A 27658-nucleotide genomic window follows, 5' to 3' on the forward strand; every position below is an offset into this window, starting at 1 on the left:
ACAACACAACAAAAAAGTACCTTTTACCAAGACAGAGAGCACCTGAGAGGAGATGGTATATGGACAAAATCAAGATTAAACAGAATAACCTGAATAAAAGAAATATTTTTTAAAAAACAGGAAGATATAAAAAGAAACAGAGACAATGTCTGGATGTGAAAAAAGTAATCACTAAAATTAAAAATCCAAACGACAAATTAGGAAAAAATGGAGAAAGAATTTGAGAAATGCAGGTTGGAACTAATTAGGTAATTATGAACAGTGCAAAAAAGGATAGAGATGAGAACTATGAAGGAGAAGTTAAGAGATGGAAGAGGGACTTCCAGGAAGATGGCAGATTAGGAGAGGCAGAGCAAAGCAGGTAAAGGGCAGAAAGCACCCCAGAATGGCAGTTCCAGGGTGCGACCTGCTGGAAAGAAATGCTACAACACATAGCGGGGACTTGGATGAAGAGGCAGAGAAATCACTTCTGAAAGGACAGGATGAGTACATTCGGACAGGAACACCATTGGGGATTGGCAGCTGGAGCTGGCTACCAAGTGCAGGGAGGAGCAGCTTTCCATGCCCCCTGCACCCATTTAGCAGTTGGCTGGGGAGATTTAACCCTTCACAGCCTCGTGGCTGGGAGCTCCCACGAGGGAACTTGGGATTCAGTGGAACTGTGGTGACTGCACTTACTCTACCTCCATGGAAGCCTACTATCTGCACAGCTGAGAGGTGGGGAGAGGCAAGGGCACTAGAAGGAAGTGCCAAGAGGCTGTCCCCAATCCGATGCTCACAGGAGCATGGTAGACAGGGAATGTGGTGCATTTGAGCTGGAGGGTGAGACATGCAACCCAACAGCCCCAGAGTGGTCCAGTCGGAATCCAGGGAACTACTAGACTCACTGTACCCTGAGCAGACTCCCTGACAAACTGTGCAGGGCTACTCCCCATCCACAGGACTGGCAGTCTCCAGTACACACAGAGAACAGGGGCTCTGATTGGATTTCCACCCAGTTTGGAACCCACACAATGCAGAGGCGAAGTTGGAGGAGAGCTAGCTTGAGGGTGTGAGGTGGCTCAAGAGTGCCAACTAATGGGAAGACAGGGAAAGTGCATTCCAGCAAGCTGTGGCTCTACGTGTGTGTGTGTGTGTGTGTGTACTCAAATAATCCTGCATTTCCCAAAATTACCTTATCAAAATAAGCAAATGTCCCAAGGGAACAGAAAATTATAAAGCACGTGAAGAAACAAGAACAAATATGGACAAGACAAAGGACCAAATTAAAACACTGGAGGAGACACAGAACTTGGAGCAATTAATCAAGGAAGTACACACTAATCTCCAAAACAAATTCAATGAGTTTGTAAAAAGGACATCAAGAAGACTCTAGAAGAGCATAAAGAATTTGAAAGAGTAAATTAAAAATAGCAGCTCTTGACCGGAAAACCTAAGATGGCAGCTAGGAGAGACAGGACAAAAAAACACCTCCATGAAAAATACTACATAAAACCCAGAAAGTGACCCAGAACACCAGTCCAGCAATGCACCAGCTGGACAAGGTCTGCTAAATCCACAGGGACCGTGCATTTGGTGAAACCGGGAGTCTGGATTCTGAAACAAGTGAGTGAGCCGGCTGAAGGTCCGGTGGCTGCGCTGCAGTGTGGGGAAACTGTGAGTTCGCGTTTGGAGACAGACTAGTTCTTTAAAAAAAAAAAAAAACCGGGAGCGGCTGCGGATACAGCGGAGAGAACCGTGCAGTGAAGCACTGCACGAGCGAGCTGTGCCAATGCCTCGGTATCTGGCGTGGAGGATAGCCCTTCCCACACTCGCTGCTGATTCTCTCGGGGCCAGGGGGGCAGAGCGGAGCCAAAAGGAGAAAGAAACCACGCCCCTTGCAGCTATCTCCCTGGCGGGCTGGGGACATTCCTGCCCAAGGCCGGAATCATAGCCCAGAAACGCGCCAAGGGTCCCAGTGTGACGGGGAGTGTTTCCCACAGCACCGCGCACATGCCACAATATCGGCCATGGTCAGTGGCCTTTAGTGCACCCACAGCTAACTGTCCCAGAGCTGGGAAGGCAGAGCTGTGCAAAAAGGGGGAAATTAACACGCCCCATTCAACCATCTTTACAGCAGGCTGGGAACGCCCCTGCATGGCCCGGCAGCCCAGGGCTTCCCTGGAGGGCAGGTGTGCACTTGTGACGTGGCACAACCTTCCCTCAGCAGAGGTCCTGGGAGACCACAGCAGGGAAGGGGGACTCACTGGGAAATCCCAGGGACCCTATGCCAATACCAAGGACTTGTAGGTCAGTGGCAGAAACAATCTGTGGCAAGACTGAAATGAAGGCTTAAATTCTTGCAATACCCCTGAATCTCCGGGAACACCTGGGAGGTTTGATTAATAAAGCTGCCCTGACTCCCTAACCACCCAGGCACATGCCTCACATTCAGGGCGGACAGCACCAACAACACACCCAAATGTGGTGTACCAATTGAACCCCACAAGAATCAGATCCCTACATACCACAAAGACAAAGTTGAGTAGAACTGACTTGAGAGGAATAGGTGACTCGCGGACGTCATCTGCTGGTTAGAGAAAGTGTATGCCACCAAGCTGGAGATCTGACAAATTAGAGATTGGTATTTTTTACATCCAGAAAGAACCCTATCAAGTAAAGCAGATGCCAAAGGCCAAAAACAATAGAAAATTTTAAAGCATAAGATAAAACCAGACGATATGGATAACCCAAACCCAAACACCCAAATCAAAAGATCAGAAGAGACAAAGTACTTGGTGCAATTAATCAAAGAACTAAAGACAAACAATGAGAGCATGGCACAGGATATAAAGGACATGAAGAAGAGCATGGCACAGGATATAAAGGACATAAAGAAGACCCTAGAAGAGCATGAAGAAGAAATTGCAAGAGTAAATTAAAAAACACAAGGTCTTATGTAAATAAAAGAAACTGTTGGCCAAATTAAAAAGACTCTGGATACTCATAATACAAGATTAGAGGAAGCTGAACAATGACTCAGCATCCATGAGGACCACAGAACAGGAAATGAAAGAACAAAAGAAAGAATGGGGATAAAAAATTTAAAAATTGAAATGGATCTCAGGGATAGGACAGATAAAATAAAATGTCCAAATTTAAGACTTATTGGTGTCCCAGAAGGGGAAGAGACGGGTAAAGGTCTAGAAAGAGTATTCAAAGAAATCATTGGGGAAAACTTCCCCAACCTTCTACACATTATAAATACACAAATCATAAATGCCCAGCGAACTCCAAATGGAATAAATCCAAATAAACCCACTCCGAGACATATTCTGATCAGACTGTCAAATACTGAAGAGAAGGAGCAAGTTCTGAAAGCAGCAAGAGAAAAGCAATTCACCACCTACAAAGGACAAAACATAAGACTAAGTAGTGACTACTCAGCGGCGACCATGGAGGTGAGAAGGCAGTGACATGACATATTTAAAATTTTGAGAGAGAAAAATTTCCAACCAAGAATACTTTAATCAGCAAAACTCTCCTTCAAATCTGACGGAGAGCTTAAATTTTTCACAGACAAACAAATGCTGAGAGATTTTGCTAATAAAATTCCTGTCCTACTTCAGATACTAAAGGGAGCCCTACAGACAGAGAAACAAAGCAAAGAGAGAGAGAGATAGAGAAATTTAACAGACATATATGGAACATTACATCCCAAGTCACCAGGACACACATTCTTCTCTAGTGATCACAGATCTTTCTCCAGAATAAAACATATGCTGGGACATAAAACAAACCTCAATAAATTTTATTAAAAAATTTAATTTATTCAAAGCACATTCTCTGACCACAGTGGAATACAAATAGAAGTCAATAATCATCAGAAATTTAGAAAATTCACAAACACCTGGAGGGTAAAAATGAGGGGGAGATGAAAACATTCCTGGATAATCAAAAGCTGAGGGACTTCATCACCAGTAATCAGTCCTACAAGAAATGCTAAAGGGAATTGTGCAGGCTGAAAGGAAAGGACACTAAACAATTGATTGAAACCACATGAAGAAATAAAGATTCCCAGTAAAGATTACATGGTAAACATAAATACCCATACTACTGTATTTTTTATTTATAACTCCTCTATTTACTTCCTACAGGATCTAAAATATATAAACTGTAATGATGTATCAGTGGTTTTGGACTCGATGTAAAACATGTAATTTTTGACAAGAACTACACAAAGGTGGAGGAATGGAGGAGTATAGGAACATAGTTTATGTGTTCTATTGAAGTTAAGTTGGTATCTGTGCCGGTTTGAGTGTATTGTGTCCCCCAAAAGCTGTTATCTTTGATGTAGTCTTGTGGGGCAGATGTTTTGGTGCTGATTAGATTTGCTTGGAATGTGCCCCACCCAGCTGTGGGTGATGACTCTGATGAGATATTCCCATGGAGGCATGGCCCCACCCATTCAGGGTGGGCCTTGATCAGTGGAGCCATATAAATGAGCTGACTCAAAGAGAAGAAACTCAGTGCAGCTGTGAGTGATGTTTTGAAGAGGAGGAGGCTTGCTGGAGGGGGGTGTCCTGGGAGAGAGCCATTTTGAAACCAGGGCTTTGGAGCTGGTGCCAGCCACGTGCCGTCCCAGCTAACAGAGGTTTTCCAGACGCTGTTGGCCATCCTCCAGTGAAGGTACCCGATTACTGGTGTGTTACCTTGGATACTTTATGGCCTTAAGACTGTAACTAAGTAGCCAAATAAACCCCCTTTTTATAAGAGCCAGTCCATCTCTGGTGTTTTGCATTCCACAGCATTAGCAAACTAGAACAGATTTTGGTACCAGAGAAGTGGGGTGCTCTTGCTGCTGAGTCTGCAAATACCAAACATGTTGGAATGGCTTTTTAGATGGATAAGGAGAGGATTCTGGAAGAATTGTGGGTAGCTTGATGGAGAAGGCCTAAACTGCTTTGAAGAGACTGTTGCTGGAAATATGGACTCTAAAGATACTTCTGATGAGGACTTGAGCAGGGGTGATGAATGTGTTGTTGCAAACTGGAAGAAAGGCAACCCTTGTTTTAAAGTGGCAGAGAATTTGGCAAAATTGAGTCCTGGTGTCAGACAGAAGGAAGAATTTGAAAGTGATAACCTGGAATACTTAGCTGAGGAGATCTCCAGACTATGTGTGGAGGATGTACCCTGGCTTCTTCTTGCAGCTTATAGTAAAATGCGAGCGGAGAGAGACAAACTCAGAACTGAACTCTTGGGTTCAAAGAAACCAGAAGCTGATGGCTTGGAAAATTACGAGCTTCCGGGGGGGTGGAATCCCAGAAGCTGCAGCCCGTGAGGATGTAACCAAACATGGGGCCCAGCCACCATTTCAGTATAAGCCAAGATTGGAGATGGAATTATCCAGATAGGATTTGTGGAAAGTCCTATTGTCTGACTGCTTTGACCCTTGTGTGCTTCATGCGAGGCCAACAGGATTTTTGCGAGATCTTTACAGACAGAGCCGCTGCCAGTCTGGACTGGAGGAGACAGACGGGGAACAGACAGAGGGAGGAATTTCTTCAAAGACAGAGCCATGGAGGTTGAGGTCTGGAGTCAGGAAGTCTTGGGCTGGGAGAGTGGAGCAGCTCACATGCATGGAGGGGGTGGGTTTGCCCTGGAGGTTGAGGGCAGGCCTTCCACCTCGATGCTCAGGAAATGTCCTGCCGCCCCAAGCCCCAAAGAGGGTGGAGCACATTCCCAGGGAATTGGGGAGAGCCTGGCTGCCACCACACTATTCTAAAGGGGTTGAGCATGTGCCCCAGAGCTGGAGGGGATTCCGCGAGCTGCCCCGATGTTTGAGGGGGGTGGGGCCGAGAGAGGGTGGTCTCCCCAATGTGTGGATGTGTTGAAGCACTCACCCAAGTGTTTGGAGAGGAAAGGGCTGCTGAGGGGGTCCTTGGAGGGGTTGGACTCCCATTCTCTCGAGCCCCAGGGATGCAACCTCGTTCTCTAGATGACTCTCAGACTTTGAAATCTAGTGGAGTTTGTCCTGCGGGTTTTAGGAACAGTTTTGGTCCTGTTAACCCTGTTTTCCTTCCTGTTTCTCCTTATGGCAATGGGAATGTTTACCCTGTGAATGTCCCTCCTTTTTATACTGGAAGCACATAACTTGTTCTAAGTTCACAGATCCAAAGCTAAAGGAGAATTATGCCTTAGGACCCACCACGCCTATAACTGATTTTGATGGGATCTTGCACTTAACTTTTGTTACTGAAGTGATTTAAGTTTTGTGATGTTGTGATGGAATGAATGTGTTTTGTATTTGGAGAGATAATGTCATTTTGGGGTCCAGGGGGTGGAATGTGCCAGTTTGAGTGTATTGTATCCCCCAAAAGCTGTTATCTTTGATGTAGTCTTGTGTGGCCGATGTTTTGGTGCTGATTAGATTTGCTTGGAATGTGCCCCACCCAGCTGTGGGTGATGACTCTGATGAGATATTCCCATGGAGGCATGGCCCCACCCATTCAGGGTGGGCCTTGATCAGTGGAGCCATATAAATGAGCTGACTCAAAGAGAAGGAACTCAGTGCAGCTGTGAGTGACATTTTGAAGAGGAGCAGGCTTGCTGGAGGGGGGTGTCCTGGGAGAGAGCCATTTTGAAACCAGAGCTGTGGAGCTGGTGCCAGCCACATGCCGTCCCAGCTAACAGAGGTTTTCCAGACGCCATTGGCCATTCTCCAGTGAAGGTAGCTGATTACTGGTGTTGTTACCTTGGACACTTTATGGCCTTAAGACTGTAACTGTGTAGCCAAATAAACCCCCTTTTTATAAAAGCCAATCCATCTCTGGTGTTTTGCATTCCGCAGCGTTAGCAAACTAGAACATTATCAAAGAAAAACAAGATTGCTATAGATATAAGAGGTTAAATTTAAGTCCCACGCAAAACACAAAGAAAGTATCAGAGAATATGACCATAGAGATGAAAAGTAGAGTAGGGGTTCCAAGAAGTGGGGGAAGGGGCAATGGGGAGTTAAGAAATGAGTGTAGGGTTTCTGTTTGGGGTGAAGGGAAATCTCTAGTAATGGAGGGTGGGAAGGTGATAGCATTGCAACATTCTAAATGTGATTAATCCCACTAATGGAATGCTAGGGAGGGGATGGAATGGGAAGATTTAGCCTGTACATATGTTTCCACAAATGAAAAAAAAAAGTCTACATAGATAATGGCAATTAAATGCCAAGGATGATCCTGGATGGGATCTGAGGATGGAGGACAGGAGAATCAAAGGGCACAGTTGGGACAAAAGAAAAAAAAAAAAAAAAGGAAATATAGAATGTAAGCTTTGCATCAGTGTTGAATTTCTTGAACTTCTTAGCTGCACTTAATGGGACTGCATGAAAGAATGTTCCTTTTCATGGGAAATGTGTATGTGAATTATACTGTTTGTTCAAGGATGTGCAGCTTGCTCTCATATGTTCAGAAGACAGAACAATAGATGATGGATGATAGGGAGGGAGGGAGGGAAAGAAAGAAACGGTGGAGTGTTAAAGTTGGTGGATCGGGGCATTGGGGGGGAGGGGTATGATGGAGTTCTGTGTATGGGGTTGGTATTGCTTCTGCAACTGTTCCTGTAAGTTTGAATTTAATTCAAAATAAAATATAAAATTAAAAAAAAAAAAACCAGCAGCTCTTATGGAAATAAAAGACTCTATTGATAGAATTACAAATATAATACAGAAACACAGAAGCAGATTTGAGTGGCAGAAGAAAGACTAAGTGAACTAGAGGACAACACCATTGAATGCAAACACATAAAAGAACAAATGGTGAAAAATAAACAAAAATTTTGAAATGGATCTCAGGGAAATGATGGGCAACATAAAGCACACAAATATAAGAATCGCTGGTGTGCCAGAAGGAGGAGAGAAGAGTAAAGGGCTAGGAAGACTATTTGATAACATAGTTGGGGAAAATGTCCCAATTCTTCTAAGTGACATAAATACGTAAATCAAAGATGTCTAATAAACTCCAAACAGAATAAATCCAAATAAACACACGCTGAGATGTATACTAATCAGACTGTCAAATGCTGAAGAGAAGGAGAAACTGCAGAAGGCAGCAAGAGAGAAGCAGTTCACCACATACAAGGGAAACCATATAATACTAAGTACTGACTACTCAATGAGCACCATGGAGGCAAGAAGTCAGAGGTATGACATATTCAGGAATCTGAAAGAGAAAAACTGCCAGCCAAGAATTCTTTAAACAACAAATCTCTCCTTCAAAATTGAAGGAGAATTTAAAATTTTCACAGACAAAGAAATATGGTGAAAATTTGTTAAGAAGAGACCTGCCATGCAAGAAATATTAAAGGGAGTTCTACCAGCTGAGAAAAAAAGAAATGAGAGAGAGGTCTGGAGAAGGACACAGAACTGAAGATTATTAGTAAAGTTGACTTAAAGGAAAAAAAGGGGGGGGCAGATCAGACAAATAAAAACTAAAGGATAAGATGGCTGGTTCAAGAATTGCCTTCAGAGTAATAATATTTAATGTGAACAGATTAAACTTCCCAATTAAAAGACACATATTGACTTAATGGATTAAAAACTATGATCCATCAATATGCTGTTTACAAGAGACTCTTCTTTGAACTCAGTGAAACAAAGAAATTGAAAGTGAAAGGATGGAAAAAATATTCCACGCAAGATTCAGCCAAAAGAAATCAGAGGCAGCAATACTAGTATTAGCCAAAAAAGACTTTAAATGCAAAAATGTCAAAAGAGACAAAGAAGGACACTATATATTAATAAAAGGAACAATTCACCAAGAAGAAATAACAATCATAAATGTTTATAAACCTAATCAAGGTGTTCAAAAGTAAATGAGAAAAACATTGGCTAAACTGAAAGAAGCAATAGGCATTTCTACAATAATGGTGGGAGACTTCAATACAGCACACTCTTCCATACATAGAACAACCAGAGAGAGGACCAATAAGGAAACTGAGAACCTAAACAGTGACATAAATGAATTAGACTTAATAGGCATATACAGAGCACTAAATTCTAAATTACCAGGATATACATTCTTCTCTAGCACTCATCTATGCTGGGGAAAAAAAAAAGCCTCAATAAATTTAAAAAGATTGAAATTATTCAAAGCACATCCTCTGACCATAATGGAATGCAACTAGAAGTCAATAAACACCAAAGAACCAGAAATTTCACAAATATGTGGAGGTTAAACAACACACTCCTAAACACACAGTGGGTCAAAGAAGACTGCAAGAAAATCAGTAAATATCCAGAGACTTAAAATGAGAACACAACATATCAAAACCTATGGGATACAGTGAAGGCGGTGCTGAGGGGGAAATTCATAGCTCTAAATGCAAACATTAAAAAGGAAGAAAGAGCTAAAATCAAACACCTAACTAAGCAACTGAAGAAACAAGAGGATGATCAGCAAACTAACATTAAAGCAAGTGGAAGAAAAGAAATAACAAGGATTAAAGTAGAAATAAATGACATGGAGAACAAAAAACAATAGAGAGAATTAAAAAAAAAAAAGTTGGTTCTTTGAGAAGATCAACAAGACTGACAAACCCTTAGCTAGACTGACAATTTCAAAAAGAGAGAAGTTCCAAATAAACAAATCAGAAACGAGAGGAGGGACATTATTGTGGATTCTGAAGAAATTTTAAAAAATCATAAGAGGATATTATGAACAACTGTACACCAGCAAGGCAGACAACATAGAGGAAATGGATAATATCCTGGAAACACATGAACAGCCCAGACTAACTCAAGAAAAAAACAGATGCCAACAAACCAATCATAAGTAAAGAACTCCAATACATCATCAAAAAGCTTCCTACAATGAAAGTCCAGGGCCAGATAGCTTCACAGGGGAATTCTACTAAACTTTCCAAAAAGAGCTGACACCATTCCTACTGAGACTCTTTCAAACAACTGAAGAAAAGGAACACTACCTAACTCATTTTATGAAGCTAACATCACTTGAATACCAAAAACTAAATAAAGATACTACAAGAAAGGAAAACTACAGGTGAATCTCCCTAATTAACATACATTCAAAACTTCTCAACAAAATACATGCAAATAGAGTCCAAAGACATTAAAAATATCATCTACCATGACCAAGTGGGGTTCATTTCAGGCATGTAAGGGAGGTTCAGCGTGAGAAAATCAATCAATGTAATACAGCACATTAACAAATCAAAAGGGAAAAAATCAAATGATCGTCTACAAAGATGTTGAAAAAGCATTCAACAAAACTCAGCACCCTTTTTTTGAGAAAATGACTTCTAAAGGAAGGAACTGAAGGAAACTTCCTCAATATGATAAAGGGCATATATGAAACACCCACAGCCAGCATAGTACTCAATGGTGAGAGACTGAAAGCCTTCCCTCTAAGATCGGGAATGAGACAAGGATGCCCACTGTCACCACTATTATTCAACACTGGGCCAGAAGTTCTAGAGAGAGCAATCTGGCAACACAAAGAAATAAAAGGCATCCAAATTGGAAAGGAAGAGTAAAACTGTCATTATTTGCAGATGACATGATCATTTACTTGCAAAATACTGAGAAATCGATGGCAAAGATACCTGAGTTAATAAACAAATTTAACAAAGTGAGAGAACACAAAATAAATGCACAAAGGTCAGTAATGTTCCTATACCCTAGAAATGAACTAACTGAAGAGATACTCAAGAAAAAGATTCCATTCACAATGGCAACTAAAGAAAATCAAACCTAACCAAGGATGTAAAAGACCTCTACAAAAAATTACAAAACTTAACTAAAAGAAATCAAAGGGTACCTCAGTAAGAGGAAAGACACTCTGTATTCCTGGATAGAAAGGCTAAACATTATTAAGATATCAACTCTACCCAAAATGATCTACAGAGTCAATGCAATTACAATCAAAATTCCAAGAACCTATTTTGAGACTTGGAAAAGCTAGTTATCAAATTTATTTCGAAGGGAAAGGGGCCTCAAATTGCTAAAAACAGTCTAAAATATAGAACAAAGTGGAAAAACTTACACTCCCTGACTTTAAAGACTACTATAAAGCCAAAGAAGTCAAAACAGCTTTGTACTGGCACAAAGATAGACATATTGCTCAAGGCAATTGAATCAAGAGTTTGAAAATAGACCCCCAGATATACAGTCAACTGATATTTGATAAGGCCCCCAAATCCACCGAACTGGGACAGAACAGTCTCTTCAACAAATGGGGCTGGGAGAATTGGATATCCATATCCAAAAGAATGAAAGAGGACCCCTACCTCACACCCTACACAAAAATTAACTCAAAGTGGATCAAATACCTCAATATAAAAGACAGTACCATAAAACTCCTAGAAGATGATGTAGGGAAACATTTTCAAGACCTAGTATTAGGAGGTTGCTTCTTAGACCTTACACCAAAAGCACAAGCAATGAAAGAAAAAATAGATAAATGGGAACTCCTCAAAATCAAAAGCTTCTGTACCTCAAAGAACTTTGTTAAAAAGGTGAAGAGGCAGCCAACTCAATGGGAGAAAATATTTGGAAAGCATATACCTGATAAGAGACTGATATCCTGCATATATTAAGAAATCCTACAATTCAATGACAATAGTACAAACAGTCCACTTATAAAATGGGCAAAAGGTATGAAAAGACGTTTTTCCAAAGAGGAAATACAAATGGCTAAAAAAAACACATGAAAACTGTTCATCTTCACTAGCTATTAGGGAAATGCAAATCAAATCCACAATGAGATACCTCACACCAATAAGATCAGGAAACTATAAATGCTGGAGAGGATGTGAAGAAATTGGAACTCTTATTCATTGCTGGTGGGAATGTATAATGTTATAGCCACTCTGGTAGATAGTTTGGCAGTTCCTCAGAAAACTAGATATCAAGTTCCCCTATGATCCAGCAATTTCACTTCTCAGTATATACCCAGAAGATTTGAAAGCAGTGACACGAACAGCCATTTGCACACAAACAGACATTGCGGCATTGTTCCCAACTGCCAAGAAATGGAAACAATCTAAGTGTCCTTCAACAGATGAGTGGATAAACAAAATATGGTATATATACATACGATGGATTACCATACAGCAATAAGAAGGAACGAGGTCCTGAAATGTAAGACAACATGGATGAACCTTGAAGACATAATGCTAAGTGAAATAAGTCAGACAAAATAGGAGAGATATTGTATGTTACCACTACTATGAACTAGCTAAACAATGGAAAATCAGTGTCTTTTAATGCAGAATATAGGGGACCCAGAGATAGTCAGAAGCTAGTGAAGGGAAAATGATGACCTAATATGTACAGACATGTTAACGAGGGTGAACATAAAGGTATGGGAATGGGATTATAGGTATCAGTGATGCATTAAAGGCGAACTTGATCGAAAGTGGGTGTTTAAAGCATATATCCCACAGATAAGCACTACAAATAAAAATAAGTGTTTGCATGATATACTTCTAAGTTATGATACTGATACAAGAAGTTAACAATAGAGTAGTATATGGGAAAAAACTACCCATTGCATATTATAGACTATATTTAATAGGAATACCTTACCAGTACTACAGTAATACTAGGGATGAATAAGTAGGGGTTGATAAGAGCTCTGGGGTGTTTTGTGTTATGATAATTATTTAAAATTGAAAGTGATGATGTGTATACAACCAAGTGAAGATAATGTGAGACACAGACTGATTATCATTTGCAGAACATATGCTATGTGAAATTAGGAACCCCCTACTTAATAAGTCAAGCCCTCAATATTGAGGCTTGCTCTTATGAAACTTATGGTTATAAAAAGGAGGCTAAGTCTCCCTATAATTATGCCTAAGAGGCACCACCAGGGAACCTCTTTTGTTGCTCACATGTGGCCTTTCTCTGTCTAAGCCTAATCATGTAAATAAATTCATTAACCTCCCTCCTTCATGGAACATGACTCCCAGGGGCATGAGTCTCCATGCAATGTTGGTAAGACTCCCAGGAATAAGCCTGGCGCTGGCAGCAAGGGACTGAAAATGCCTACTTGACAAAAATGGGGGAAAGAAATGCAAAAAAATATGGTTACAATGGCTAATAGATCTCATATAGAGTTGAGAGGCTATCATGGAGGTTACTCTCTTGTGAGCTCCATCTAGATATCCCAAATGGCCACAGTATGCCAAGCCCAAACCAACAGTGGTCCTGAAATACCTAGGTCCCTATGTGAGACTCTAAAGAAGTTTCACTCACTAAGTTTATTTTTCAGAAACAGAAATCCAACAGAGGGTCCCTATGCCAAAACCCAGAGGCCATAGCTTCTTCAAGAACATTAACCAGATGCAGCCCCCTTACCATAATGTCTACACCCCTTTTCAATATGAACAAGTTAGGGTGGTGATTGAGAAAGTGATTAAACGAGAGGAAGGAGTAGCAACAGACAAGATAGGATATAACAAAGGATTACAAATACTGAATTTTTATATAAATTTTTTTCTAGATGCTATGGTATTAGAATAGCTAGAAGGAAATAACTGAAATGGTGGAACTGTAACCTATAACATTCTTTGAAATTTGCTCTATAGCTACTCGTTAAATTTTCCTCTAAAAGTTATCACCTTTCTGTATATATCTAATATTTCACAATAAGGAAATAAATGAAACTGTGGAACTGTAACCCATAACATTCTTTGGAATTTGCTCTCTAACTATTTGTTAAATCGTCTTTGAAAGATTCTGTATATATGTTATATTCCACAATAAATGTTAGAAAAAAAAGAGATCGAGGAAAAAATTCAAAATACATTCAAAAGGAAAACCAAAAGGAGTGAACACTAGGCATGGGATAAGCAAAACGGGGAGAGAAAAGAGCTGATAGCTTTCCAGTTTCCATAAGACCTGAACCCAAGAATCAGGAATCTCACCCTAGAATTGTAAAAAATAAATATAGCAGGCAGTCATGTAGCTGTGTGACCTATAATAACTTCTTTAGTCCTCATTCCATATGAGGTAAGTTCAACTGTTATCCTTGTGTGAAGAGCCTGAAGTACTGAGAGGTTCATAATTTGCCAAGTCTCATGGCTAATAAGTGACAGAGGTGGGATTAAAAGTCATCTGTCTCCCAGCCTCTGTGCTTTTAACACTACACTTTATCTCCCAATTATTTTTTGAATATTGAGGGCAAAATAAACAAACTTTCAGACCAAACAGGGAAAGAGAAGAAACACCAAACAGTACTCAGCACCCACAGGGATGCACTGAAAGGATTTTTCACAGTCACAGATTGTAAGGAAAGAAAATGATTCCATATGCCAGAAGAAAAGGTACACATAAGAGAGTTAACTTTTTGGTAAATCTAAACAAAAATAATAATAAGGCTTCTAGGAAAAACACATATAAATAACATATCTAATTTCTGTATTGAAAAATATTACCAAATCTAGGGTTTAATTGCAGCAATCGGATTTTTAACTTTTTGAAGAACTAAACCCACAAGAACAGGAAAAATAGAAGATCCAACTGCAATAAAATTTTGGAAGCTGGAAAGTCGGCATGATGGTGTTAACTGATTTGGCATACTGGAGAAAGGTGACTTTGAAACTCATAATGAAGGAAGCTTAGAAGTGAATTACACTCTAAAGAGGGTAAAGAGAGGCTGTTTGGAGTAGATGTCATGAGGCACATTCTGTGACAAGTCTTGTAAGGAAAACAGGAGATTAAATTGGCATATACACACTGGATGCCAAGATCCCCCAGGACTCTTCTCCACTAGACTCGCAGAATGATAGTGGAGGCTTCTGGCCTCCAGGAAGAATGTTACATTATTTTTATTCTAAGGAATCTGACCTGCTCAAAAGGAACTAAAAATACTGATATTAGGGCACCCCCAGTGAGCTGAGCCACACTGATGTGAACCTCACAGTGATCAACTCCAGCCATGTACACTGAGATTCTCATTGGGATTTTAGTTCCCCACTCCTAAATCTATGCCTATAACTAAAGATTACCAGATATTTGGGGATTTGGGGAAAACTTCTCATTTGAAAGAAAGAAACCAACACAAAACAGAAATGAAACAACATGGGAAAAAAACAGAGTCTGTATCAGAGGAGAAAACAGAAAGGGGAAAAAAAAAATCATTCAGATCTTCATATGTGTATGAGAACATATTAAAACTATTAAACTAGAATTAGATCTAAAAACAAATTGAGCATACAAAAAATATTTTTAAAATATGACAGCAGGTGTTAAAAACGCAATAGTTAAGTATGAAATCATCTACCAAGAAGTAGAGATAAAAGTCAAAGGGTAGGCAAGTGGGGTTCATTCCAGGCATGCAAGGATGGTTCAACATAAGAAAATCAATCAATGTATTACAACACATTAACAATTCAAAAGGGAAAAATCAATTGATCATCTCAATAGATGCTGAAAAAGCATTTGACAAAATCCAACATCCGTTTTTGACAAAAACACTTCAAAAGGTAGGAATTGAAGGAAACTTCCTCAATATGATAAAGAGCATATATGAAAAACCCACAGCCAGCATAGTACTCAATGATGAGAGACTGAAATCCTTCCTTCTAAGATTAGGAACAAGACAAGGATGCCCACTGTCACCACTGTTATTCAACATTGTGCTGGAAGTGCTAGCCAGGGCAATCCGGCAAGACAAAGAAATAAAAGGCATCCAAATTGGAAAAGAAGAAGTAAAACTGTCATTGTTTGCAGATGATATGATCTTATATCTGGAAAACCCTGAGAAATCAATGATACAGCTACTAGAGCTAATAAACAAATTTAGCAAAGTAGCGGGATACAGGATTAATGCACATAAGTCAGTAATGTTTCTATATGCTAGAAATGAACAAACTGAAGAGACACTCAAGAAAAAGATACCATTTTCAATAGCAACTAAAAAAATCAAGTACCTAGGAATAAACTTAACCAAAGATGTAAAAGACCTATACAAAGAAAACTACGTAACTTTACTAAAAGAGATAGAAGGGGACCTGAAAAGATGGAAAAATATTCCATGTTCATGGATAGGAAGGCTGAATGTCATTAAGATGTCAATTCTACCCAAACTCATCTACAGATTCAATGCAATCCCAATCAAAATTCCAACAACCTACTTTGCAGTCTTGGAAAAGCTAGTTATCAAATTTATTTGAAAAGGGAAGGTGCCTTGAATTGCTAAAGACACTCTAAAAAAAAGAAAAACCAAGTGGGAGGACTTACACTCCCTGACTTTGAAGCTTATTATAAAGCCACAGTTGTCAAAACAGCATGGTACTGGCACAAAGATAGACATACAGATCAATGGAATCAAATTGAGAATTCGGAGATAGACCCCCAGATCTATGGCCGACTGATCTTTGATAAGGCCCCTAAAGTCACTGAACTGGGTCATAATGGTCTTTTCAACAAATGGGGCTGGGAGACTTGGATATCCATATCCAAAAGAATGAAAGAAGACCCCTACCTCAAACCCTACATAAAAAATTAACTCAAAATGGACCAAAGATCTCAATATAAAAGAAAGTACCATAAAACTCCTAGAAGATAGTGTAGGGAAAGATCTTCAAGACCTTGTATTAGGCGGCCACTTCCTAGACTTTACACCCAAAGCACAAGCAACAAAAGAAAAAATAGATAAATGGGAACTCCTCAAGGTTACATGTTTCTGTACCTCAAAAGAATTTGTCAAAAAGGTAAAGAGGCAGCCAACTCAATGAGAAAAAATTTTTGGAAACCATGTATCTGACAAAAGACTGATATCTTGCATATATAAAGAAATCCTACAACTCAATGACAATAGTACAGACAGCCCAATCATAAAATGGGCAAAAGATATGAAAAGACAATTCTCTGAAGAGGAAATACAAATGGCCAAGAAACACATGAAAAAATGTTCAGCTTCACTAGCTATTAGAGAGATGCAAATTAAGATCACAATGAGATACCATCTCACACCGATTAGAATGGCTGCCATTAAACAAACAGGAAACTACAAATGCTGGAAGGGGATGTGGAGAAACTGGAACTCTTATTCATTGCTGGTGGGACTGTATAATGGTTCAGCCACTATGGAAGTCAGTCTGGCAGTTCCTTAGAAAACTAGATATAGAGTTACCATTCGACTCAGCGATTGCACTTCTCGGTATATAACCGGAAGATCGGAAAGCAGTGACATGAACAGATATCTGCACACCAATGTTCATAGCGCATTATTCACAATTCCCAAGAGATGGAAACAACCCAAATGTCCTTCAACAGATGAGTGGATAAATAAAATGTGGTATATACACACAATGGAATACTACACAGCAGTAAGAAGGAATGATCTCATGAAACATATGACAATATGGATGAACCTTGAAGACATAATGCTGAGCGAAATAAGCCAGGCACGAAAAGAGAAATACTATATGCTACCACTAATGTGAAGTTTGAAAAATGTAAAACAAATGGTTTATAATGTAGAATGTAGGGGAACTAGCAATAAAGAGCAATTAAGGAAGGGGGAACAATAATCCAAGAAGAACAGATAAGCTACCATGGGTAACTTTAACGTTCTGGGAATGCCCAGGAATGACTATGGTCTGTTAATTTCTGATGGGTATAGCAGGAACAAGTTCACAGAAATGTTGCTATATTAAGTAACTTTCTTGGGGTAGAGTAGGAACATGTTGGAAGTAAAGTAGTAATCTTAGGTTAGTTGTCTTTTTCTTCCTCCCTTGTTATGGTCTCTTTGAAATGTTCCTTTACTGTATTTTTTTTAATTATTATTTTTTATTTTGTTATTTTTCATACAGTTGATTTAAAAAAAAAAAGAAGTTAAAAATAAAAAGGGGGGGGGAAATATGTAGAGCCCCCTTGAGGAGCCTGTGGAGAATGCAGGGGTATTGGCCTACCCCACCTCGATGGTTGCTAACATGACCACAGACATAGGGGACTGGTGGTTTGATGGGTTGAGCCCTCTACCACATGATTTACCCTTGGGAAGACTATTGCTGCTAAGGAGAGGCTAGGCCTCTCTATAATTGTGCCTAAGAGCCTCCTCCCGAATGCTTCTTTGTGGCTCAGATGTGGCCCTCTCTCTCTACCTTAGCCAACTTGAAAGGTGAAATCACTGCCCTCCCCACTACGTGGGATCAGACAGCAAAGGGAGTGAATCTCCCTGGCAATGTGGAATATGACTCCCGGGGAGGAATGTAGACCCGGCATCGTGGGATGGAGAACTTCTTCTTGACCAAAAGGGTGATGTGAAAGGAAATGAAATAAGCTTCAGTGGCAGAGAGATTCCAAAAGGAGCCGAGAGGTCACTCTGGTGGGCACTCTTATGCACAATTTAGACAACCCTTTTTAGGTTCTAAAGAATTGGGGTAGCTTATGGTAGATACCTGAAACTATCAAACTACAACCCAGAACCCATGAATCTCAAAGACAATTGTATAAAAATGTAGCTTATGAGGAGTGACAATGGGATTGGGAAAGCCATAAGGACCACACTCCCCTTTGTCTAGTTTATGGATGGATGAGTAGAAAAGTAGGGGAAGGAAACAAACAAACAAACAGACAAAGGTAGCCAGTGTTCTTTTTTACTTTAATTGCTCTTTTTCACTTTAATTATTATTCTTGTTATTTTTGTGTGTGTGCTAATGAAGGTGTCAGGGATTGATTTAGGGGATGAATGTACAACTATGTAATGATACTGTGAACAATCGAATGTACGATTTGTTTTGTATGACTGCATGGTATGTGAATATATCTCAATAAAATGAAGATTAAAAATAAATAAATAAATAAAAAATAAAAAAGTCAAAGGGTAGGAAATCTGGAGAGCCTTGGGGGAGAGGGACTATCTAGTCAAGATAGTCCACAATGCATATAATGATATGTGAAAGCGAAAACTAAGGTGAGGAAATCATAAAATCTCCCAGAACCAAAGAACTTATGCTGTGAAGCTACAAGGACCCATAGAATAATCAGGATGTAAGATAAAACCTGACCCATACCAAATTAGATCACTGTGAAATTTCAGAACATTAAAGACAAAAGAAGATCCAACAAGCTTCCTCTAAAGAAAAGTGGGTCCTTCTATACAAAATGTCACGAATCACAATGGCATCAGACTTCTCAGCAGCAAAGTGGAAGCTAGATGACAAGGAGAAATATCTTTAAAATTCTAAAGGAAAAATATTTCCAACACAGTATTTACACCACGCCAAGACTTTCAATCAAGTATGTGAGTAAACATACTTTTAGAAGGCATGGTCTCAAATAATATGACTATCATTTTTTTCTTAGGACACTGAGGATGTGGGGCTCTAAGACAATGTACACCAAGACAGACGAAGATATGCAAGACAGATAACTGGAAGTAGAAACAACAGAGAAAAGTAGTGGATCCTCAAAGTGAAGGTGACTATGCTGTATCTCAGGATCTGGGGCAATATTCAGAAAATTGGCCAAAAATTTGGTTGAGTTAGGAAGACCAGAGAACATTAAGTAATTTTTAAAAATTAAGTAAGAATAAAATTACTAGATTTTGGAAAAAGAAAAATTTATGCATGAAAGGAAAAATACAATACAGTTTAATACAAGACTCAGCTCTGCATATCATTTACAAGGTTGTAATAAGATAAATACTGAATACTGATCTAACCAAAACTGTGGCCCAATAAAATCCTGTAATAACATGACTTGGATGAATGCATATTCAAATATTAAGCAACTGGAAACTGGTTCCAGTCTTCTTCCTGACCCATTTTCAAACAAAGGAAGGCTAAAATTTTGATGAAGAATAAATCATTCAAAAAACTAATCACATACTGGCCATAGAAACAAATATTAACAGTTTCTAAGAATTAAGATTTCAGGGTCCATTTTCACAATGTGCCACTAGGTTAGAAATCAGTAACAAAAAAATGACTAGGAAAATTCATGTGTTTGAGAATTTCAAGACAACCCATTAAACAAGAGAAAATCATACAAAACTATAAAATTTAAAGAACTGAACCCTAACCAATATGCTACATGTTAAACTTTTGGTATACAACTAAAATTATACTTTCCAGGGAAATTTCCCTAGAAAGTATAGTTTTATATGTATACATTTCAGTGTGTGTGTGTGCATGTGCATCTTATAACAAAAGAAAGGCTGGAATATAATGAGTTAACCAAACAACTTTGAAATTAGAAAAAGAAAAGTAAAGTAATTTAAGAACTTGAAATAATAAAGTAATCCAAGAACTTGGGAAGAACAACAGCAGTAGCATAAAATGAATCAGACATAGTATACAGATTCAGAAGTAAGGAATGAGAAACTCGAATTTAACAAATTTGATTTAATAGTGAACCAAAATAATATTCTTCAAACCAAAAAGTCCAAAGCAGCGAGGCACAGTGAATACTCATTGCATTTTGGTTGAAAGAATGGATTTTTCAATCAAGTGTGCTGGTGAAGATGGTTTCCCATACAGCAGTAAAATAAATGTGGCTCCTACCTCATACCATATACAAAGACAATTCCAGAAGATTAAACATTTAAATGTGAAAGGGAGAACATTAAAATTTTTGTAAGTATACTTGAGAGAATATCTTTATCATTTCTGTTTACAGAATAAAAAAACATTTTAAAGAAATCAGAAGAGAAGATAAGCCATAAAGGAAAATGTTGATACTTTCCTCTATGTTAAAATTTAGACTGTCTGTTCATCATTTGACAGTATTAAGGGGAAAAAAACAAAGTTAAACTAAAAAATAGTCAGTGACTGCCTAATATATTTGCAGCATCAAAAAATGCAAATCCACGGTATATAAAGGACCTGTATAATTCATTTCAAAAAGTCTAACAATAGAAAACTATCTTGATAAGAGAAAGATAAATGGTCAATAAGTATATGAAAAGGAGCTTAGTTCCACTGTAATCATGGAACTGCAACGTAAAAGTGTGATGAAAAACAATTTTGTGTTCGCTGGATTTATTCAGATTAAAAAAACTGAACAACAGCCAAGTGTTGGCAAGAATGAGGATGAACAGAAATTCCCAAACATAATGTTGAGGGGGCAAAAAAGAAGATGTACACATACTGAGTGATGACTTTATATACATTTTTTGAAAAGTAAAAGGTAAAACAATTTTTATATGTTATTTAGAAGTACATGCAATTGTAGTTAAAGTATTAAAAATGCATAGGAACAAAATACATTTAGTTCAGAATAGGATACTTTTGGGAGGGGGAAAGCAGAGAAAGAAATGTGATCAGGCTGAGTTACCCGGTAGGTTTACCTGTACTTCGAATGCTTGAAATCTTAACCTAGGGTTGTGGCTATTTAAACTTTTCACCAATTTGTATGTCTGATATAATTCATGATTTCAAAACATAGTGGTACCTCAAAAATGTTTCAAATAAAAACAATTTACATAAAGAAGTAGAAGAAATTGAGGAATACTTCAGAAATTCAGGAATACATCTAATTATTAACAAAGCAACATTATTTGGAGTTTTGAAGGTATATCCCCAATTTGCAGCTGAGATTAAGAAGCTGTCAAAAACATCTCCAAATATATTTTAAAAGTACCAAAATATACACATAGCAAACATGACAGAAATTAACGGAGAAAATGCCTACAATTCAAACACTGCACTATTTTCACATACTTTCCCCCTACATAGGTTCTGTGTCTGTTTCACAAAGATACTATTACAAGGGATGGAGAATGCTAACAGAAAGCAGGCTCCATAAACTATGAATGGCCTTTTCACTTTCGTTTGATGACAAACATTATTTTCAGGCAACTTAAAAATTAAGATGAAATTTCTTTGCCTTTTCACCAGCATTTTTAAAGCAGTGCTTTGAGTTTATTTTCATTTATTCACTTATCCATGCAACACATATTAAGTACTTTCTCTATGGCTAATAGAAACAAAGAATTATGTTTACAGACATACAATATGATCAGAAAGAGAGACATGGCTATATTGAAAAATTAACATATTTTTCAAAAACAACACTTGACCATCTGTTTGTCTGCAGCTAAGACAGTCAAGATTGTTCGTGAACTGGGGTCATTAGTATCTTACTAACATAGTGTCTCTATCCTAATCCCTCCTTTCAGAAAATGTATTACATTCTTTCGAGGTTACCAAGGTTAAAGCAGTGCTCTCCTATAATTTACCATTTGAAATTTCTGATGTATTAAATATTCTCCACTTCTTTTTCAACCTTCTTTGGTTTCTCTGCCAGAAATCTGTATCCCAACCATACGGATTCAAAAAATAATTTATTACCTTTCCAGTCCCATAGAGCATCAGACTAAGAATATCCATTGTTGCTTCCTATAACTTCTAAATAAAATACCTAGAAAAACACCAAAAATATATACACACATGCATACACACGCACAAAATCCTCATAATATCACTGTACACCAAGAATGCTAAACAATCTAAACCCAAACACAGGAGTAACTAAAACTTATTGAAAGGTAGATGAGAATAGACTGAGGGAAAACTCATGGAACTAAATGGCACATCCTGAGTTTGCTTTATTAAAGAGAGAATTTGCAATAAAGGTAGGACAATATTTTGTACCCCACTCACCACATGGATTCTGATATGGCACACCCCAACTCAGAAACTCAAGGACAGTTCCCAACAAAGAAAATGAGCAAATTCTTTTGGGAGAGGCAATCTACTTTGTGCTCTTCCTTGCAGGTTTTCGTTGGGCACGCCAGGAATAAAAGGCCTGCCTTCTCTTTAACAGGCCTGTTTCTCAGGGCTGTGTTTGCAGACAGCAACCTTGAAAGATAAGGCTTGCTTATTACTTGCTTATATAAAAGAGATGGATCTCCAAGCTCAGTGCTCCTTGGCTATGACAAAAACCCAGTGTATTAGTTTCCTGGGCTGCTCAAGCAAATACCATGCAGTGGCTGGTTTATTAGCTTATGGTTTTGAGGCTAAGAGAAAGTCCAAATCAAGGCATCACCAGGGCAATGCTTTCTCCTCAAATACCAGCATTCTGAGGCTGGCTGCAGCAATCCTTGGTCCTGGGCTCCTCTGTCACATGGCAATGCATACGGTGGCCTCTCCCAGACTCTCTGTTCTCTTCTGGGTTCTGATGAATTTCAGCTTCTTTCTTCCCATGGCTTTCTCTCTGTGTGTCTGGATTTCACTCTGCTTACAAAAGAACTCCAGTAACAGGATTAAGACCCATTCTGGGCCACTTACAATGGGTGTGTACCCACAGGAATGGATTAAATTTAGGAACGCATTTTTCTGGGGTACGTCACTCCAAATCACAACACCCATTGCGTGTGGAGCAGACATCCCAACCATCTTGCATCACCCCCAAGGACTTGGGGCAAGAGGGACTGAAGCAAACATGTTGATGCTCGTGCTTTCTGCGCTGAGATTAATGAAGTCATTTGTCTTTGACCCAGAGGTCTCTAGTCTTCTACTAGCATCTGTGAAATAGTAACAGGCTAGCTTATTAGTTCTAGGTAGGGTAGAATCAAATCCCAGAGTCCACACGTTCATTCCACTCTGCTAATAAAGTTCTGGCTAGGAAATAAAGGCACCATATAATCTTAGAGGTATTTTTCACACAAGACATATTCTCTAGGCAGAGGCTGACTGAGGAAGAAACCCTAACTTAAGTATATGTATTCACATATTATAGGGTATCAAAAATCTGTAGTAGAAAAATAATAGCACTACAGAAGAGGAATAATGCACTTGGTGAGAGACTCCTGGAAACAGGGATCAGACTGGAAGTTGCACATCTCCTGACAGATCAGAGAAGAGAATATGATATCAGAACATTCCAGAGAAAGCAGGAAGGACCAAAGGAGTCCAATGACACCATGTGCTGACAAAGGCAGAGTTTGGGCACATCTGTTCTTAAAATATGTTGAAAATATATCGGCTTAAGGAAAGGAAACACCAAATGCAAGCTGTGGAGGGAAGCCCACCTCTCACGTCCAAAGTAACATTTCAAAAAACAGATGACATCCCCGAAACAATGCATGTAAGATACAGTGTCTGTGAGTCAGGAACCAAAATTCACAGGAAAGAAGAGGCCAAGATGAAAAGAATGTTAAGAATTGAGAGGAGAGAGAGTGAGAGAGATATCCACTACATATTCATCAGTAGCCTTTCTAAATGCAATAAAATATATCATAACACAAAAACATAAAAGAAGGAAACTTTACTGAACTGTGGACAAAATACGGAAGTATAATAAAATAATTTTTCAAGTTCTAAGCAAGCTAAATTAAAAGAGACTTAACTTAAGCTAGATGTTGGAAATAAAAATGTTTTTTACTGAAAGGGTGAAGAAAAAAATTCCCAGATACAACCAAATGAACCAAAAATAAAAGGGAGGTGGTAAGTTCTAAGAAACAAAAGTTATTCTAGTCCCAGAATGCAATTCAGAAATGCTAATTCCAGAAGACAGTAGAACAACACACTCAGAATTTGTTGATACAAAAAGATTTTGGATCTAAGATTTACACCAACCAAAAGGTGTCTCCATATTTTAAAGCAATATAATGGCATTCTTAAAAATGCAGATGTGTGAAAAATGGCTGTATTTCAAATGTCCTGGCAAAGTTTTGGTTAAAAATTATATGCACATATAAAATTATTTGTGAGGAGAATATTATATATATAGTACATAATATATTTAGGAGAATGACGTAACAACAATTTAAATAACCATGGAAATCACAAAGATTGTGAAGTATAAATAAGAGAAAAAAAGGAAGGAAACTTTAAATGGAGGGACTCTGAAAAAATAATTTAGACCTTAAAATTCTGGCTACTAGAGAAATATATACAAAGTACTTTAGAAAACTTGAAGGTAATACTCATATAACACAAACACGACATAGAGCTATCAAAATACCCAGGGAATATGTAAGTAAATAAAAAATACTGTCCATACAGCAAAATGCAGAAAACAAAGGAAAGTGCAAGTAAGTATGAAAAATAGAATGCATATAATATGATGGCAGGCATAATGCCCACAATTGTCATTATAAAATCATAAAGCCATAGAAGAAGCCATGCATTAAAACACATCAATTTGATAAAGGCTTTTGGGGGCAGGAGTAGGGGGAGAAAACTACCACATTATAAGAAAACCTACATTCCAATTTCAGGACTACTGAGGAATAAAGAACTAAAAGAAATCCTAGAACTGAAGAAACTATAATATGCATTATATATGAAATATACAACTAAAACAAAGAGAAAAAAGAAAAAAAAAAGAAGAAAATAGGCAAACAGAGAACAGGAAAAAAAATTAATTGGGTTTCAGGTCTCAATTCCAAATTGGACAAAGAATGTGATTCTTCTCAGTTTGGGCCATATGTCCACCCAGGTCTAACTGACGTGATACAAACGTGGCTCCAGGAGAACCAGTCTGTGGTGGGGCTGGCCCAGATGGTCATCATTTGCTGGGCAAAACCCCATGGGAGATCAACAATAGGCCACATTATTTCTTCTTCTCACTGGTTATCTTCCTATTTTTTCACCTTTCTCAGACATAATTCTCTAATTTAAATGTTCTTCAAGGAGAAGGACCATGTCTAATTGTTTCAGATTCTTCAGTTCTAGCACAGTGCAGAGCACAGAGTAGCAGCTCAATAAACATATACTTAACTGGAGTCTTTTTCTCTCCTAAAAGAATTCTTACAAAATAGTAAAAAAAAAAACCACAGAGAGAAACATACACACATACCATATGTAGAGTTCAAAAAGTTCTGATTCATGCCATATACAGACATTTAAAAATAGAAATTTTTTCAACCTATTTATTGAATTAATAAAACTCACACAGTGTTTCTAAAACCGAAAACAACAACACAAATTAAGTTACATAGTGTTACATGTTGGTCTTGCTAAATGTATGATAATAAACTTACAGGCAAACTGGAGTTTAGCTTCTCTGCTGACAATTGTTCCCAGCAAATTAGTTGCAAAGCACTGGTAAATTCCTGTATCCCAATTTCTGTTGGGGTCAGTGACCACAAGATTTCCTCCATCCAACTTATAATGATATTCCATACTCAGATCAATATCACTTCCATTCAGCTGCCATCTGTAAAACAAAAGATTTCTCCCCCTCTTAGTATATTTGAATGATAATAATATAAAGAGTCCATATTATGAAATCTACTTTACACATTATCCCTCCCATAACTGAAAGGTACCACACACATTATGCAAGTGAGGCATGACTGATGTTCAAATATACAAAAGGTAAAGTACAGAAGGAAGTTCAACAGAGTAGCATCTAGGAATCACACATTTTTAAAGGTTTTCTGAAGAGGTGAGAGTAACTTTGTTTGTTCACTAGGGGAAAATTAAGCTAGGTGTTTACAGGCAAAAATGAAGCGGAATGTTGAGACAACCATCTCCGATACTTCAGGCCAATTTTGTGCTGACGATAAAGGGGGGAAAAAGCACATTTTTTTATTTATCCAGATTGACTGAGCACATTTAATAAAATAATTGGATAAGTGCTCAACTACCCACTTCAATTTGTCTGGGTCAATACTGTCCCAAGGCACTCTCTACTCTCCTAAGCCATCACATTGCTATTTACTAAATGGTACACTGTGGTAAAAGACACTAAACACTACCTAGGAGGTCAGAAAAAGTAAAAGCAATAATCCCTGAGCCATATTTATCAATAGGAAGCCAAAAGAAAAAAAAAAAAAAGCTGGTTTTTAAACAAGAGTTTTTGCCAGAAGTTTTTCAACAGTAAGTATAATTGACACATCAAAATAGATTTCACCTTAAAAAGCTCATTCAAATACCATAATCTCAAGAACACATCCTTGCATAAATTAAGGTATCTGACTCCTACAAGGAGCAGTTCTTAAAATAAAATTATATTGCCATCAGTTCTATAAATTTTAACATATTATCAAAATGATCATCTCTACTCTTTATAGTAATCTTGAGAAGTAAGCACAGCAGGTAATATAACATTCATTTTATAGGTGGGGATTACAATAAAGCAGAAATTGAGTGAATTGTTACTCAATTGACTGGATCAGGAGTAGCACCCATTTGAATTCTAGCATAAAGTTATTTAATTCCATTACAGACCTAAAGATTCCTCTATTGATATATAAAATATTTCACCTGGAAATATTATACATGGGAAAACAAATAAAGATATGAAATGTGAAAACCCATCTCAAACTCAAAAATGGGTAAGTTTAACTGGAATACTGGATTTCTGTGAAAATGGATGCACTTTATAAACATGGAAAACTGCCACCAACAATGGAGAATAAAAAGCAAATTTAAAAAACACGATTTAATACCATTTATATAAAGCTTTAAGGCACACAAAATAATAATAAATATGTAGTAGAAGTATTTTTAAAATGTACGAAAACAACGATTATCAACTTTAAGGTATTTTAAAGCTTTCATGGGGAGAGTGTGGTATTTGTTTAGAGGATTAACCTGGCAAATTAAGGTTTGGGGGTTTTATTTCTTAAACTGATTAGTGGTTATATGGCTATTCACCAACATATTTTATTGTATGTCAGTATAATTTTCTATATCTGAAATAATGCATAATAAATTTTTAATGATTGAGAGATACAGGAAATGTGTAAGTTTATAAGTT

General features: G+C 38.1%; 1 protein-coding gene across 1 annotated transcript in view; it reads right to left on the bottom strand.

Moving 5' to 3' along the window:
- The window catches only part of CNTN3 (contactin 3), a 402513-nt gene that overhangs the window by 230495 nt on the left and 144360 nt on the right, over positions 1-27658 (bottom strand). Inside the window, exon 4 of the mRNA XM_037800451.1 lies at positions 25935-26110. Within this exon, the coding sequence (XP_037656379.1) occupies positions 25935-26110 (176 nt within the window). The remainder of the gene's footprint in view (positions 1-25934; positions 26111-27658) is intronic.

This window comes from Choloepus didactylus, chromosome 1, assembly GCF_015220235.1.
Source record: "Choloepus didactylus isolate mChoDid1 chromosome 1, mChoDid1.pri, whole genome shotgun sequence".
Taxonomy (NCBI): Eukaryota; Metazoa; Chordata; class Mammalia; order Pilosa; family Megalonychidae; genus Choloepus; species Choloepus didactylus.